The sequence below is a fragment of the Helianthus annuus genome, chromosome 4 (assembly GCF_002127325.2).
Source record: "Helianthus annuus cultivar XRQ/B chromosome 4, HanXRQr2.0-SUNRISE, whole genome shotgun sequence".
Lineage (NCBI taxonomy): Eukaryota > Viridiplantae > Streptophyta > Magnoliopsida > Asterales > Asteraceae > Helianthus > Helianthus annuus.
The window spans coordinates 190,942,837-190,958,746 of record NC_035436.2 but is presented as its reverse complement, the minus strand read 5'-3'; the positions used below and the strand labels follow the sequence as shown (position 1 = coordinate 190,958,746).

The 15,910-nt window shown below is 36.8% G+C and overlaps 1 protein-coding gene across 1 annotated transcript; it reads left to right on the top strand.

Moving 5' to 3' along the window:
- Positions 1–601: 601 nt before the first annotated feature.
- LOC110937632 (ATP-dependent helicase BRM) lies at positions 602–11,286 on the top strand. The gene is made up of 13 exons (XM_022180083.2): positions 602–1,133; positions 1,451–2,332; positions 2,410–3,672; positions 5,155–5,267; positions 5,357–5,444; positions 5,586–5,672; positions 6,114–6,206; positions 6,324–6,407; positions 6,500–6,703; positions 7,318–9,048; positions 9,577–10,023; positions 10,101–10,334; positions 10,419–11,286. The coding sequence occupies exons 1-13, from the start codon at positions 978–980 to the stop codon at positions 10,974–10,976; spliced, it is 5,940 nt and encodes a 1,979-aa protein (XP_022035775.1). The 5' UTR covers positions 602–977; the 3' UTR covers positions 10,977–11,286.
- Positions 11,287–15,910: the final 4,624 nt, after the last annotated feature.

The window sequence follows — 15,910 nt, the reverse complement described above, 5'->3', positions numbered from 1 at the left end:
TGGAGTTAAGCTTTTTTTTCCAAATTACAAACAGATTTTTAGGGCTTCTGATTAGAACGACGATACGAGTCCATTGATGTAAAACTTGCCTCGAAACGGTGCTCCAAATGATGAAAACGACGCTTCAATTCGGGTGTTTAAATTTCCAATTAACCAAAATCAAGTCACTTGGAGCACCATTTTGAAGTAAGTTTTACATCAATGGACTCGTATCATCGTTCTGATCAAAAGCCCTAAAAAATCTGTTTGTAATTTGGAAAAAAGTTTAACTCCGTTAAGGTTTTTTAACAGATGACCATTGTAGGAAAAATAGGTGAAAGGTGGGACTGGTGGGGGGAATATTCTAAGGTGAGATTATTAATGGCCAATAAGGTCTAGGTGAGATTATTACTGGCTAATTTCCATTTATTTAGAAAAAGGTTAAAGAGAAAACTCGAATTTTTTTTAGAGTTTAAGCAAATATTACAATTTACAACAAGTGCCATTGAGTTTCATAACTTTTTCAATTTTTACCTCAAGATTTTACCAAAGATCCAATCGGGTTAACCCAAATGAGTCGGACCCATTTCGTTTACAAATACCGGGTGTAAAATTGACACTGTTCTAGGGCTAGAACTGTTACTGATTAATCACAAAAAAGTTGGTACAAGAAACTGCAATCATACATCAAAAACACACACACACACTCCATGTGAGAGCGAAATCACTGTTGAAATCAGATGAATTTCACGTTCATTTCAAGATCTCTCACCACTTGATTTGAAACCAATTGAACCCCATTTCTAAATTCCCGCAAAATTACCCCAAAATTTTGCTCCATTTGGGAAAAAATGGAAACTTTTTGAGTCTTGTGTAGATTAAAGTGGTAGAGAGAGAAGATTATTAAGTGGGTTCGTAACAATTTTCAATTTTGGAGGGATATGAATTAGTTTTTTTATAATTTTGGAATTTTGTTACAAAATTAGAATTTTTTCTGCATGCAATCCGGTGGCGGGGTCCAGGGTGGGCATGGGCGGAACATGGTGGCCGGACCACCGTCCTCCTCCGCATCGCCGTCGTCATCTTCGTCGGCTGTTTCTACTCCACAATTGGGGTTTGATCCAATGCAGCAGCAACAGCAACAGCAGAGACAGGTTAGGGCTTTTTTTAGTTTCTGAATTTTAACTTTTTGTTTGTATATGGTTAATTTTGTAATTAAGAGTTTAATTTGGGATATTGTTATTACAAGCAGTTATGTTGTCAATAATTCAATTGGTTACAAAAAGTATAAACTTTTGGAGACTTTAAGTTAGTTGCACAAAAACCATTATAAAGGGTGTTATTAATTTGTCCCTAAATAGTCAGTTTAGTATGTAGCACATCTTAAAAAGCATAATTTTTATGTTGATATACGTCTAAAAGTTATCGTTTGAATCGGGTTCTAAGTTTGTTCTGTGGGATGTTTATACAGACGTTACAACAGCAGTTGCTTAGGAACCCTGAAGCAAGAGAGGCGATGCTTGCTTACCAATCCGGAAATCTGCAAGGAGTGTTGGGAACCAATGTTGCCCAAATGCAGGGGCAGAATCGGAATCAGGGGTTTGACCAAAACATGATGAACCCCGTTCATCAGGCGTACAATCAGTACGCTTTCCAAAACCAACAGAAATCGGGTCTCGGAATGCAGCCTCAGCAACAAATAAGAATGGGGACAGTGGTTCCGTCTTCGAAAGATCAAAAAATGCAAGACTCTGATCAAGGTCAAAGTCAAAGTCAAAATCAGAAACAGTTTGTCACGCCGACATCACTCGGTCAATTAGTGCAGGGTGGTAGTAATAGCGTACGGCCTATGTCAGCCCCACAAGCTCCTCAAAATATGACAATGGCGGCTCAACTACAGGCAATGCAGGCTTTGGCGCTTGAACGCAACATCGATTTATCGCTTCCACAAAATGCTAATTTGGTAGCACAATTAATCCCGCTTATGCAAGCCAGAATGCAAAAGGCTAACGAAACCAGTATGACAAATGATAATTCTCCAAGAGGCAATTCGTCGAGTGATCTGGGTTCCGCCAAAACACGCCAGAATATTCCTCCGGGCCATCTCGGGTCAACTTCTAACCCTTTACTGGTCAACAATCCCGGTCCCGGTCAGGTTGGTCAGAGTCAGGTTCAGGGTCCGGATCATGGTCAACAGCTTCCACCTAGGCAGCCTGCTCCGGTCAACAGTATGAACCAAGGTTTCATGCAGCAGACAAATCGATCTTCTTCACAACTGAAGTTACCTTCGAATTTTACAAAACAGCAACTGCATGTTCTTAAAGCACAAATATTAGCTTTTAGACGTATAAAGGTATTTGTGAAGTGTATAATTTTATATATTCGAGTGATCTGACTGTCGTATAATTTGTTGATTTGTTTTGATGGCAGAAAGGAGAAAAAACGCTACCGAATGAACTAATCCAAGCAATTGCGCCACCGCCACTTGAAGCACAAACGCAACCGTCAACTGCTAATGCTGGAGCTATTAATGTGAAAAGTCAAAGTCAACCTGATGACCAAACGAGACGATTAGAGTCCAACGATAAAGAACTTCAAGCCGCAGCTTTCACAAGCGGAACGAACAATACCAAACGAGAAGGGCACGAGGAGAATGCAGCAACAGTTATGTCAACACAGAAGGAAACTCCACCCGTTCTTCCGGCTAAACAAGAACAAGAAGTCGAACTCGGGGTTCAGAAAACTTCTAATGTTATTGACCGTCCAATCGACAAGGGTAAATCGGTCATTTCAGAACCTGTAACGGTACCTGACAATGTTCAATCTAAAAGGCCTCTACAAGCCGGAAATCCGCCACAGACCAAAGATTCTGGCCCAAAAAAGTACCATGGCCCGTTGTTTGACTTTCCGTTCTTTACCCGAAAGCATGATGCTTTCGGGTCAAGCATGATGATTAACAACAACAATAATCTTCCACTCGCGTACGACTTAAAAGATCTAATCGCTGAAGAGGGTACGGAAGTAATTAACAAAAAACGAAACGAAAGTATCGAAAAGATTAACAGTTTACTAGCCGTAAATCTGGAAAGAAGAAGAATACGACCCGATGTTGTTCTAAGGTTACAAATCGAAGAAAAGAAGTTAAAACTACAAGATTTACAAAAACGCGTGAGAGACGGAGTTGACCAAAACCAACAAGATATAATGGCAATGCCCGATAGGCCGTATAGGAAGTTCATTCGGTTATGTGAACGGCAAAGGATGGATCTTAACAGGCAAGTACAAGCTGCCCAACGCGCGATTCGGGATAAACAACTGAAACAGATATTTCATTGGCGTAAGAAGCTTCTAGAATTTCATTGGGCGATTAGGGATGCGAGGACTCAAAGGAATAGGGGGGTTGCGAAATATCATGAAAGGATGTTGCGGGAATTTTCGAAGAGGAAAGATGATGATCGGAGTAAAAGAATGGAAGCGTTGAAGAATAACGATGTGGAAAGATATCGACAGATTTTGTTAGAACAGCAAACGAGTATGCCGGGTGAAGCTGCTGAAAGATACGAGGTTCTTTCTTCGTTTTTATCGCAAACCGAGGAATATCTTCAGAAACTTGGAAGTAAAATAACTGCTGCAAAGAACCAACAGGAAGTTGAAGAGGCTGGTAATGCTGCTGCCGCTGCTGCACGAGCTCAGGTACCCATAAGACTGAATATATGTGTGTGTGTATTATATACACTATGTACTGTGGGAGCAATTTATACATGTTCTTATAATGTTTATAATATCATTTGTTTCCTCTTTAAAAACACTAAACGTATCATATTTACTCGATATAAATATATGGTAAATAAAATGAAAGCAGTTCTGTATAATTAGGCCAGTAAACGAACCAAACGTTCATGAACTGTTCGTGAACTTGTTCGGCGGGAAGTTCGTTTATTGAACAAACGAACAAACATGAACAGACGGTTGTTCGTTCATTTATGTTCATGAATGTGCGTATATGTTCGTTCATTTATGTTCGTTAATGTGTTAATAAATACATATGGAGTTATATTTATATGAATATAAACAAAAAGGAGGTTTTTAACCTACTTATATACATATAACTAATTGATAATTGGGATGTCCAGTAATAAAAATGGGCTTTCCAATATATCTTATTGTAATTAATCAATAATTTATATTAAAAAAGCTACTTATGTTCATTTGCGTTTTTATGTATGTAAAGTTATGTTTGTTTGCTTATGTTCGTCTACGTTCATGAACTGTTCGTTTAGGTTTTAAACGGACGAACATAAACGGACATGAACATGCGCATTTTTTCTTAATGAACGAGCACGAACAAAAAAATGCGTTTGATTATATGTTCGTGTTCATGTTTGGTTAAAGTTAAATGAATGAACACGAACATGTCTCTGTTCGTGTTCGTTCGGTTCGTTTACAGGCCTATGTATAATAGTATGTTTTGCTGTATAAGCGAAGAGAACATTATTCGCGGAGATAACCATAGTTATATTTATAATCAAGATAATGAGTTGATTTACGGTGTCATAATCATCATCATACTCAGTAAATCCCACCAATAGCAAAGCTAAGGTAGGGTCTGAGGAGGGTAAGATGTAGACAGCCTTACCTCTACCCGATAGGAATAGAGAGGCTGCTTCCAGTGAGACCCCCGGCTCGCTAATAGTGTTGCATCAAGCCTTGGACATAAGGCACATAACACTTAGCAATTGAAACAAAGGCCAATTAGTGCATGTACTCCCTTGTCTTTCGGCTATCAACGCCACCACATGATGCATGATTAACCATTCCTATCTTTTAACGTTATTTTCACGAAATTAGTAAAATAACGTTAAAATTAGTGCACTTTCACTTTTGCCCCCCCCCCCCCCCCCCCCCCCCCCCCCCGAGCGCCCACACATATTTATATTATATGCGCATACCGCTTAGTTGATTTAAGGTGTGATCTCGATAATCAATTTTCTTACTAGTTACGTGCTTCTCCAGATTTGATTATCAACCGTATATAAGTAGAACAATCTGAATCATAGTTTTACCCAAACACTTGAAAATGCTTCTTGTAATCAGTTTAACTGCACACACAAATATACATTTATCTGCATAAATGTATATGCATTTTTGTTTAATATTTTGTATTTGCTGGTAAAGGGTTTATCTGAAGAAGAAGTGAGAGCTGCAGCTTCTTGTGCACGAGAAGAAGTTATGATACGAAATCGTTTCTCTGAAATGAATGCACCCCAAGACAGCTCATCCGTTAGCAAGTAAGTACATGATTTTTTTTTTTTTTTTTCTTTAATATACCCCCTGCCAATGTTTCCTTACTTCTTTTGCACTTCATGGTTATCAACAGGTATTATACGCTTGCACATGCTGTGAATGAAAGGGTCATAAGGCAACCCTCAATGTTAAGATGTGGAACTTTACGGGATTATCAACTCGTATGTAATCTTATCTTATTATGCATCAATGAATTTTGTGTTGATATTTATAAGACACACGGATTCCATGTGCCTTAAGTCCTTGACAAAATTTGTTACATAATGCATTGGGATATCGTAATCGTTTGATCAATGTTTCAGGTCGGCTTACAATGGATGCTTTCGCTGTACAACAATAAATTAAATGGAATATTGGCTGATGAAATGGGTCTTGGGAAAACCGTGCAGGTAACGTTTTTAGTAAATTTAAATCATTTCTTGTATCCTTTTATCGGAACTTTCAAGTATTTTTTAGAGTAAAGTATACAGATGGTCCCTGTGGTTTACCAAAATTTTGAATTTGGTCCCTAGCTTTCCAAAATTACATGGATGGTCCTTGTGGTTTGCACTTTGTAACGCATTTAGTCCCCATCTTTTTCCAAAAGTACATGGATGATCCCTGTGATTTCACGCTGTAACGCGTTTAGCACTTTAGCCCCTAACTTGGACATGTTAAAACCTTTAGATTTGTTGGTTGGGGACTAAATGCGTTACAAAGTGCAAATCACAGGGACCATCCATGTAATTTTGGAAAGCTAGGGACCAAATCCAGAATCTGGTAAACCACAGGACGATCCGTGTAGTTTACTCTTTCTTTTAAGTGGTGAAAATCATTTGGTTTTTTTACAGGTTATGGCATTGATTGCCTATTTGATGGAGTTTAAAAGCAATTACGGTCCGCATCTTATCATTGTTCCAAACGCGGTTTTGGTGAATTGGAAGGTTTGTTATTTGTTAAATGCGTTTTGATGAACTTTTATATATTTATTATTATTATTATTATTATTATTATTATTATTATTATTATTTATTTGTAACCATCCACCTTTGTGTCAACAGAGTGAGTTACATAATTGGTTGCCGAATGTATCATGTATCTACTATGTCGGTAACAAGGATCAGCGGACGAAATTGTTTTCTCAAGTAAAGAATTTAGCTTTTCTTTATATTTACATTTTCAAAGTTTTATTGGCATGACATTTTGATGACTTTGCTTTTTTGTTTTGTAATTTTAGGAGGTCCTTCACGTGAAATTCAATGTTCTCGTGACAACCTATGAGTTTGTTATGTATGATCGTTCAAAACTTTCAAGGGTCGATTGGAAATATATTGTTATCGATGAAGCACAAAGAATGAAGGACAGAGAATCAGTATTAGCTCGTGATCTTGATAGATACCGTTGTCAAAGACGCCTACTCCTTACCGGGACCCCCTTGCAGGTTTAAATTTGTAAATAAGTATCGTATCAAATATGATATATAAAGCTAGAGTAAAATGCCATTTTTGTCCCTGAGATTTGGCCAGTTTTTCGACTTTCGTCCAAAGGTTTGTTTTTCCGCATCTGGATCCAAAGGTTTGAAATCTTGCCATTTTCATCCGGCTCGTTAACTCCATCCATTATTCTCCGTTAAATCAGAGGTATTTCTGTCTTATTTGCTAACTTAAAGGGCAATTCGGTCTTTTTCACTTTATGAAAAAGACCAAATACCCCTGAAAAGGACCGAATTGGCCTTTAAGTTAACAAAAAAGACGGAACTATCCCTGACTTAACGTAGAAAAATGGATGGTGTTGACGAGCCGGATGAAATGGCAAGATTTCAATCAAACCTTTTGGATCCAGATCCGGAAAAACAAACCTTTGGACAAAAGTCGCAAAACAGGCCAAACCTCAAGGACGAAAATGACATTTTACTGATAAAACTATAATGTAAGGGCTGCTAACAGGAAAAAAGTTTAACTTTGGAATGAAAATGTGTCTTTTAGTTATGTGTGTGCGTATGTTTTAGTAATATTATTTTAGCTATGTTTCTTTTTTTTTTTTTGTGTTGTGCAGAACGATCTCAAAGAACTTTGGTCGTTGTTAAATCTACTACTTCCAGAAGTATTTGATAATCGAAAAGCTTTTCATGATTGGTTCTCGAAACCATTTTCAAAAGACGTGGCCCCCGATGGTGAAGATGATTGGTTAGAAACCGAGAAGAAAGTTATCATCATACACAGACTTCATCAAATTTTAGAACCGTTTATGCTCCGACGTCGTGTCGAGGATGTTGAAGGTTCACTTCCTCCAAAGATTTCCATCATTTTGCGTTGTAAAATGTCAGCAATTCAGGGTGCGATATATGATTGGATCAAATCTACGGGTACGATTCGGGTTGACCCTGAAGATGAAAAGCGTAAGGCTCAAAAGAATCCAATGCACCAACCAATAGCATACAAACCGCTAAATAACAAATGTATGGAGCTTCGGAAAGCGTGCAATCACCCATTGCTTAATTACCCGTATTTCAACGATTTTTCCAAAGATTTTCTTGTTCGATCATGTGGAAAGCTATGGATCCTTGATAGAATTTTAGTTAAGCTTCAAAGCACGGGTCATCGGGTACTTCTTTTCAGTACAATGACAAAACTCTTAGATATTTTGGAAGAATATTTACAGTGGCGAAGACTTGTTTACCGAAGAATTGACGGTACAACAAGCTTAGAAGACCGCGAATCCGCTATAGTTGACTTTAACAGTCCCGATACCGATTGTTTTATCTTCTTGCTTAGCATACGGGCTGCGGGCCGGGGTCTAAATCTTCAAACAGCCGACACGGTTATCATTTACGACCCTGACCCGAATCCAAAGAACGAAGAGCAGGCAGTGGCTCGAGCTCACCGGATCGGTCAAACACGAGAAGTCAAAGTCATTTACATGGAAGCAGTGGTTGATAAAATTTCGAGCCATGAAAAAGAGGATAATTTTAAAAACGGTGGTCGGGTTGATTCTGACGATGATTTGGCGGGAAAAGATCGTTATATCGGATCTATTGAGAGCCTAATTAGAAACAATATTCAACAATATAAAATCGATATGGCTGACGAAGTTATTAACGCCGGAAGGTTTGATCAAAGAACAACACACGAAGAAAGACGTTCGACTTTGGAATCATTGTTACGTGATGAAGAAAGGTATCAAGAAACCGTTCATGATGTACCGTCGTTACAAGAGGTTAACCGAATGATAGCTAGAAGCGAAGAAGAAGTTGAGCTTTTTGATCAAATGGATGAAGAATTCGACTGGGCCGATGAGATGACAAGATACGATCAAGTTCCTAAGTGGCTTCGGGCCGGTACTCGTGAAGTAAACACAACCGTGGCCCGTTTATCCAAAAAACCGCCGAAACATATGATATTTACCGAAAACATCGAAAACATTATTACCGATAGAAGAAGGGGACGTTATAAAGACAAGAAGTTTCCAAATTATTCTGAGTTGGATGATGATATTGAGGAATTTTATGAAGCTACGTCTGAAGAGGTTGAAGACGATGAAACGGTTGATGCGACTGAAACACCAGGAACCGACAAGGCCCAATCGGAAGACGATTTTCCGGCTGAAAATAATCAATATGAATATCCTCGTGGGGCCAATGTTGTGAAGCTTAAAGAAGAAGGTTCTTCGGGTTCGTCATCAGATAGTCGAATATCGATACCTGTTGCAACCCCTTCTATATCTTCTCAGAAATTCGGGTCGCTTTCCGCACTCGAGGCTAGGCCCGGTTCTCGTTCGAGAAGGCTGGTATGTGCTCGTTTCCGCTCAATTTTTTTAGAGTAAAATGCCATTTTCGTCCCAGAGGATTGGTCAGTTTTGCGACTTTTCTCTAAAGATTTGTTTTTTCGCATTTGAATCCAAAAGGTTTGAAATCTTGCCATTTTCATCCAGCTCGTTAACTCCATCCATTTTTCTCTGTTAAGTCAGGGGTATTTTCGTCTTTTTTGTTAACTTAAAGAGCAATTTGGTCTTTTGAATACTTGTACATTATGCTAAATGCTTGTACATAAAAGTGAAAAAGACCGAATTGCCCTTTAAGCTAACAAAAATAACGGAAATACCCCTGACTTAACGAAAAAAAATGGATGGAGTTAACGAGCCAGATGAAAACGGCAAGATTTCAAACCTTTTTGACCCAGATGCGAAAAAACAAACATTCGGACGAAAGTTGCAAAACTGGCCAAACCTCAGGAACGAAAAGGTCATTTTATTCTTTTCTTATGAATGGTGTTACTTGCAGTATCTAATTTGTTATTTTGTAACAATTTAAACTAGCATGATGATCTAGAAGAGGGGGAGATTGCATTTTCCGGAGATTCTCATCTGGAAGTTAAGCAGTCGAGTAGCGGGACCCGTGATCATGATGAGGTTGAAGATGAACAGGTTTTACAACCTAAGATAAAACGGAAACGGAGTATACGTCTTAGACCAAAACAAGAGAAACCTAGTGCTCTTCATGGTGGTACTTCGCGTTTACCGTTTCAAGCCGACTGTAATAAAATGCATGTGAAAACCGAAACCGAACAAAAAGCGATGATCGATCAAACTCATCCTTCGCTTAAGACCAAAAAAACACCACCGAATAGGAAAAACTCGAATAAAGCGAATGTTGATGTTGCAGTGAGACAAACTAGAGGAAATTCCATCTCTGCCCCTCCAAAAGTAACCCCCGAGCGCCCTAAAGAAAGTGGGACCAAGATGTCCGAGGCGATCCAAAGAAGGGTATGCATGTCATAATCGATTTTATTGTATGCTATTTGCTAGACTTTATCATATATATGTATGATTTTTGCTTGCAGTGCAAGAATGTAATAACGAAGATCCAAAGAAGAATCGATAAAGAAGGGCAGCAAATTATCCCATTGCTAACTGATCTATGGAAGAAAGCCGAAAGTCATGGGAATAATATTCTCGATTTGCACAAAATTGAACTTCGCGTTGAGCGACTCGACTACAATACGGTTCCAGACTTGATTGTTGATGTGCAGGCTATGTTGAAAAGCGGAATGCAGTATTTTGGATTTTCACATGAGGTATGCCTTTTTGTGATAACTTTATGTACTTACGTATTCGTTTTGATTAAGATGAACACGTTAATTATTCATTTCGGTTAACAGGTGAGATCCGAGGCAAGAAAAGTGCATGATCTGTTTTTCGATATTTTGAAGATTGCATTTCCCGACACCGACTTCCGAGAAGCGAGAAGTGCACTCACTTTCTCCAGCTCAGCGGCCGCATCAGCATCGGGCTCGTCTCCTAGAGTCATACCGGTCCAACCTTTTGGTCAACCCAAACGACAGAAACCGATACTTGAGGTTGACCCTCAACCTAAGTCACACCCTAGACCCACGGCTCAGAGAGAAACACGGTTTGGGAATAACAATACCCGTGACTCAACTAACCCGCAGGATGAACCGAGGCCGTTAACCCATCCAGGTGAGCTTGTAATCTGCAAGAAGAAACGGAAGGACCGGGAGAAATCGGCGGTGAAACCAGGGGCTAGTGTCATCAGGAGCCCGGGTCAAACTCGAATGAGTCAAAGTCAACAAGGGTGGTCTAATAATCAGTCTCCTAAGCAAGGAAGCGGGAGTGGGAGTGGGGGCGGAGTGGGCTGGGCTAACCCGGTTAAAAGGATGAGAACAGACGCGGGGAAAAGACGGCCAAGTCATATGTAAATGTTTCGGGCCGGAATGTGGACTTGTAAGTTGTTATTTGGTATGATTAACTTAAGTAGTAGTGTTGAGGGAAGGAGGTAGAAATGGGCTGTAGTTTTGAAGCTTATTATCGAAGATTGATGTTGATATGTAAACTTAATTGCTTTTCTTGTGATGCCCATATTCTTGGGCTTCTAGTTGATAATGGGTCTGGACCTTAAATGGGCTTTGGTCAGGTTCGGTTTAACCTGTTGTGAACCAAAACCGTTTGGGTTGGGAGTCCATAGCATTGTTAATTTTAATATGTTCTTGTACACGTGTCATTGACTTATTATAGTGTTTGGTTAAAATGAGAACACTTTGATAAAAAAAAACGAATCAAATTCAAAAAGGAATTTTTATACTTATTACTATTATTCGAATTTAATATTAAAAGTAAATTTACACGTTTAAATTTATATGTATTAGTAGGTAGAGGTTTCTGTAAAAAAAGGGTTTTTTGTGAGAAAAGTAAGAAAGAATCTACACCATTAGATCTTTGATCTAATGGTTGAGATCATAATGGCAAAATTGTAAATAATGTTTACTATTAAACATATTAATTTTCTAGATTATGGGTATATATGTAAATTTAACATTTTTAAATTAACAAACTAACATTAATGCACATGTAACTTCCCCTCGTCGTCAATAACTTTTTATACGTAATTTAAAAAAAAAAAAATACACCATAATAACGAGCGTTTTTTTATCTTTAATATGAGTACCATATTGCTATACTTATATAGAGAAAAAAATATGTTTCAATCAGATGTTTAGTCCATGAATGATGTTATATACTTAATGAATGTTGTTATATACTTGCTGAATGATGTTATATACTTGCTGAATGGTGTTTATAGAGATCTTTTAAAAAAAAACCAGTTCCTATAATTAAGGTGACGGTTATGGGAAGTTTTTAATTAATTGAATTAATGATAAAATTACTTGTTTACCCTTTTGAATTAATTTAGATTTAGGACACATGTCAGCTCCACAATATTTCTCACATTTATCACACTTTTAACTTTTTTTTACAATAATCTTACCCTGTATTAGTAAATAAAAAATACACACGTGTAAAACATTTTATTAAGAGATCTTAAGAGAAGTAAATTATTTAAAAAGTAAATTCCTTTTTTTTTGACGGCGTATTTTAATCATGATGAGAGTTGTATTAAAAACAAGATTTTGATAGGTTTTTTTTTCATTATTTCTTACAGTTCTCAAAACATTTAGGGGCTGTTTGTTTACCTCTTAATGAGGCTCTTAATGATTCATACCTCTTACCGGTTCAGCACTTAATTGTTCAGACTGTTTGTTTCACGAGCAGATGTCTGAATGGTTCAGACATTTGCCTCTGAATGATTAAGCCTTAAGAGTCTGAATGGTTAAGACCTCTAATCTGAATTGGTCAGACATTTGCCTCTGAACGGTTAAGCATTATACAAGCTCTTAATGGTTCAGACCTCTTACTGGTTCAACACTTAATGGTTCAGACCTCTTACTGGTTCAGCACTTAACCATTCAGATGTTGCCAAACGCCCCCTTAGCGTTCTCAAACTAACCCTCCCTAACAGTGAAAAAAGGAGTAAAAGTGATCCTGGCCCGAAGTGTGAAAAAAATGGGTTACACGTCTAGAACATAATTTGTAGAGTAAACTTCCATTTTGCTCTCTGTGGTTTGGTCGTTTTAACGGTTTTGCCCAAATCCTTTAAAAATAACCATTTTACTCCATGATGTTTTAGTTTTGTCGCCAGTTTGCTCTACGGCCTTAACTCCATCCATAGTGTATGTTAACTGAAAGGGTATTTTGGTAATTACAAATATAAAATAAGGGTACTTTGGTAATTTGTATTTAAATGAAAAGTATACACACAACAAATACACAGTCTCTACTCACTCTCTCTCTATACTGTCACACCCTGGCTTTTGCGATGGGTTTATTGGGTGTGACTTCTTAATACCATAACAATCAATCATAACAATGCTATATGATAAAAACAAGAGATATTCATCCATTAATAAGGTTTAGAAATAATACCACAACATCATTTTTAAAATGTAGACTCATAAAACAAGATACAACCATAACATAATTTAAAACGTGTTCATACGACACAATAAAAGACTTGAATAAAAACATGGTTTAAGGACATGTAACCCGTCCAGGTAAGGGTTACACCTCCTGAACCTACTACCCTGGATGACGTCTTTATTTAGTACGCAACTCGACACAAATGCAGACACTTGCCAGATCCCTTAGTTTTCCTGAAATACATGTAATTTGAAAAATCAACAAAAGTTGAGCGAGTTCATGTGTAAGTGAGTATGTATAAACCTTTATAATGTGATTGTATGTATTAAAATCCCTGGTATGTAGCAATTAAGGAAAAAAAAGAGATAACCATTGGGTTGCAAAGCCAATGATATGTGTGAAGTGATGCAGGAAGACTCAAACCTAGCAGATTTCGGCGTCGGGCTCATAGTCACCTCATGGTCCACTCAGCGGACTCAGGAGTAGGGCTCGCTACACCCGAATAGATCTATCACTCATGACCCTCGGTCCTACAACGAGGATTAATGGCCTTAAGTTCTACCTACCCACTCACATGATCTAAGTAGTATAAACCCTCCTTAAGCTAATCATACCATGTAAGTAGTGTCTGTAATATTTGTCGCATGTATTTCATCCCCGAAGTATAAAACTGAAAACAGTAAAGAGTGAAGGGGGACATGAACTCACAGTATTGCGTCTTCGGTACTTGTAACTCAAATCTCTTCAGCGAACACGACTACCTATAGTGTTCTAACGTCTGTTAGACGAACGGGCCGTGCCTTGCTTCTATGTTAATATCTTTGAGTTACGCTTCTTATGTTCCCAATATTATTCCAAATTATAATTATTTGTTAAAATAAATTATTTTAACTTTAAATTATATTTCGTTTTGGAATAACTGATTAAGCAATATTTTCTGTTAATGCTTCTCAAGTATGTATTTCCTTCCCAAGGATGGGGTATCTTATACATGTGTTTTCATATTTGTATTTGTATATCTTGCCAAGTAACGGCGTTGTATTTCGGTGTATTGTTCCAACTAAAAATATGTTAATATATTCCCAATATATATTTCCAAAACCATATATTTCAAGTCTCACTTAAATATATATAAATAAACCTTATTTTGTTTAATCATGTATTGTCCCAGAAAATATATATTTTTTCTCAAAATTTATATATCTTCTAAATATACTAGGAAAATATATTTTTATCTCCCAAAAATAATATATTTTCTCGTTGTCAAAAATATGATATACTTAGTAATATTTTCGAAATCATATTTTCACTTCTTTCATTTCCAAAATAATATTTACCAAAAATATAATGTAATGGTATATCCCGGAATATTTCATAAGTTACGTTTTCTTGTTCGGTTTCTCAATATTACGTGTGTAACTTAAATATTTTATTCCTTGTAATTTTTGGTATTATTATGGAGTTGTAATTTCCATGGTATTTTGTAAGTTATATTATTTTACCCTAAAATAATATATCTAGTTCACAAAACAAACAAACAATCACACAAGAGTTTTAGTATAAAATATATATATTCTAAATATATATTTAACAAATTTTATTTACGAAAATCCACCTCCGGCACTTAGTATTTTTGTAATAAAAATCATGGCGAAGTTTATTTTGAAAACCAAGTTAAAAATATGTTTGTAAACATTTGTTAGAAAATATTTCTAAGTGTTGAAATTCTAGAAAAAATTCGCCAGAGTTTCCTTTGTAAATGGAGGCGTACATGCTTTTTAGCATATCGTTTTCTTTTGTAAAATCATTCAACTAATCATCAACCAACAATATACAATTTCTAATTACCAATCTTGACAAAAATAAGCATAAACAATAAACTTATGAACTTGAAAAATTTATAAAAGCAAGTAGTAACTTACTAGCATAATTAGTAAATCTTGTTACCTTTAAAAATGTGATTAGTTCCTTAAAAGCTTTATTTTTAAAGGATTTGAACATTTACAACTTCTAGTCATGATTTACAAAAATATTTCTTTGTGAAATTTTCTTGTTACACAAGTGTTTACACACTTGTTTACTTACTAAAAATGTGTTTAGTTCATATAAGATCCGAGTTTTAACAAAACTTATTCCTTTCACTTGGTTCTTTCGAAAAACCATTCATAGATCTTTAGATCTACAAGTTTATAACTTTATTTTCCAAAAATCACTTATTTGTTCAAGTTCAAAGTTCATGTGTGGATGATTCCATCATCCACAACATCTTTAACCTTCACACCTTGCTAGTTCATGTCTCTAAACACGATCTAGCAAGTCTATGTGACGAACCATAACATTTTATCTAACATACAACATACAATAATCATAATAACACAAGAACAACATGATTTCATCTCTATTTTAACCATATTTCATCACCAGTTAGTTTATGTTTCAAGACTTTGTTTATGTTCTTTAGAGTTCTTAACATTTCCCCATTCTTTTTGCTATTAACCAACAAAAATATGAACAAGATGAAGATCTAAGGCACTTACTACTAGCACAAGGCTAGGGGAGTTCAAGAGCGTAAAAGTGATGGTTAAAAGAAAACGAGAGCGGTCCTTGAGCTTCCGAGCACACCAAGCTTACTTGTATGATCTCTTACACCCTTGGGTATGTATAGATTGTTTGAAGGAAACTTGAAGGTGGTGGTGGTGTGTGTGGTGGTTCTCGGCCGAACACACAAGAGGGAGAGAGGAGTGTTTGCTAATTGTTGTTGTGAATGAATGAAATGTGGTGACCTTTTATGCCATCTTATAAACCAACCATTACTATTAACCTATGTGTCTTATGCTCCCTTAACCAACAACACAATCAAATAAAATAATAAAAAAAT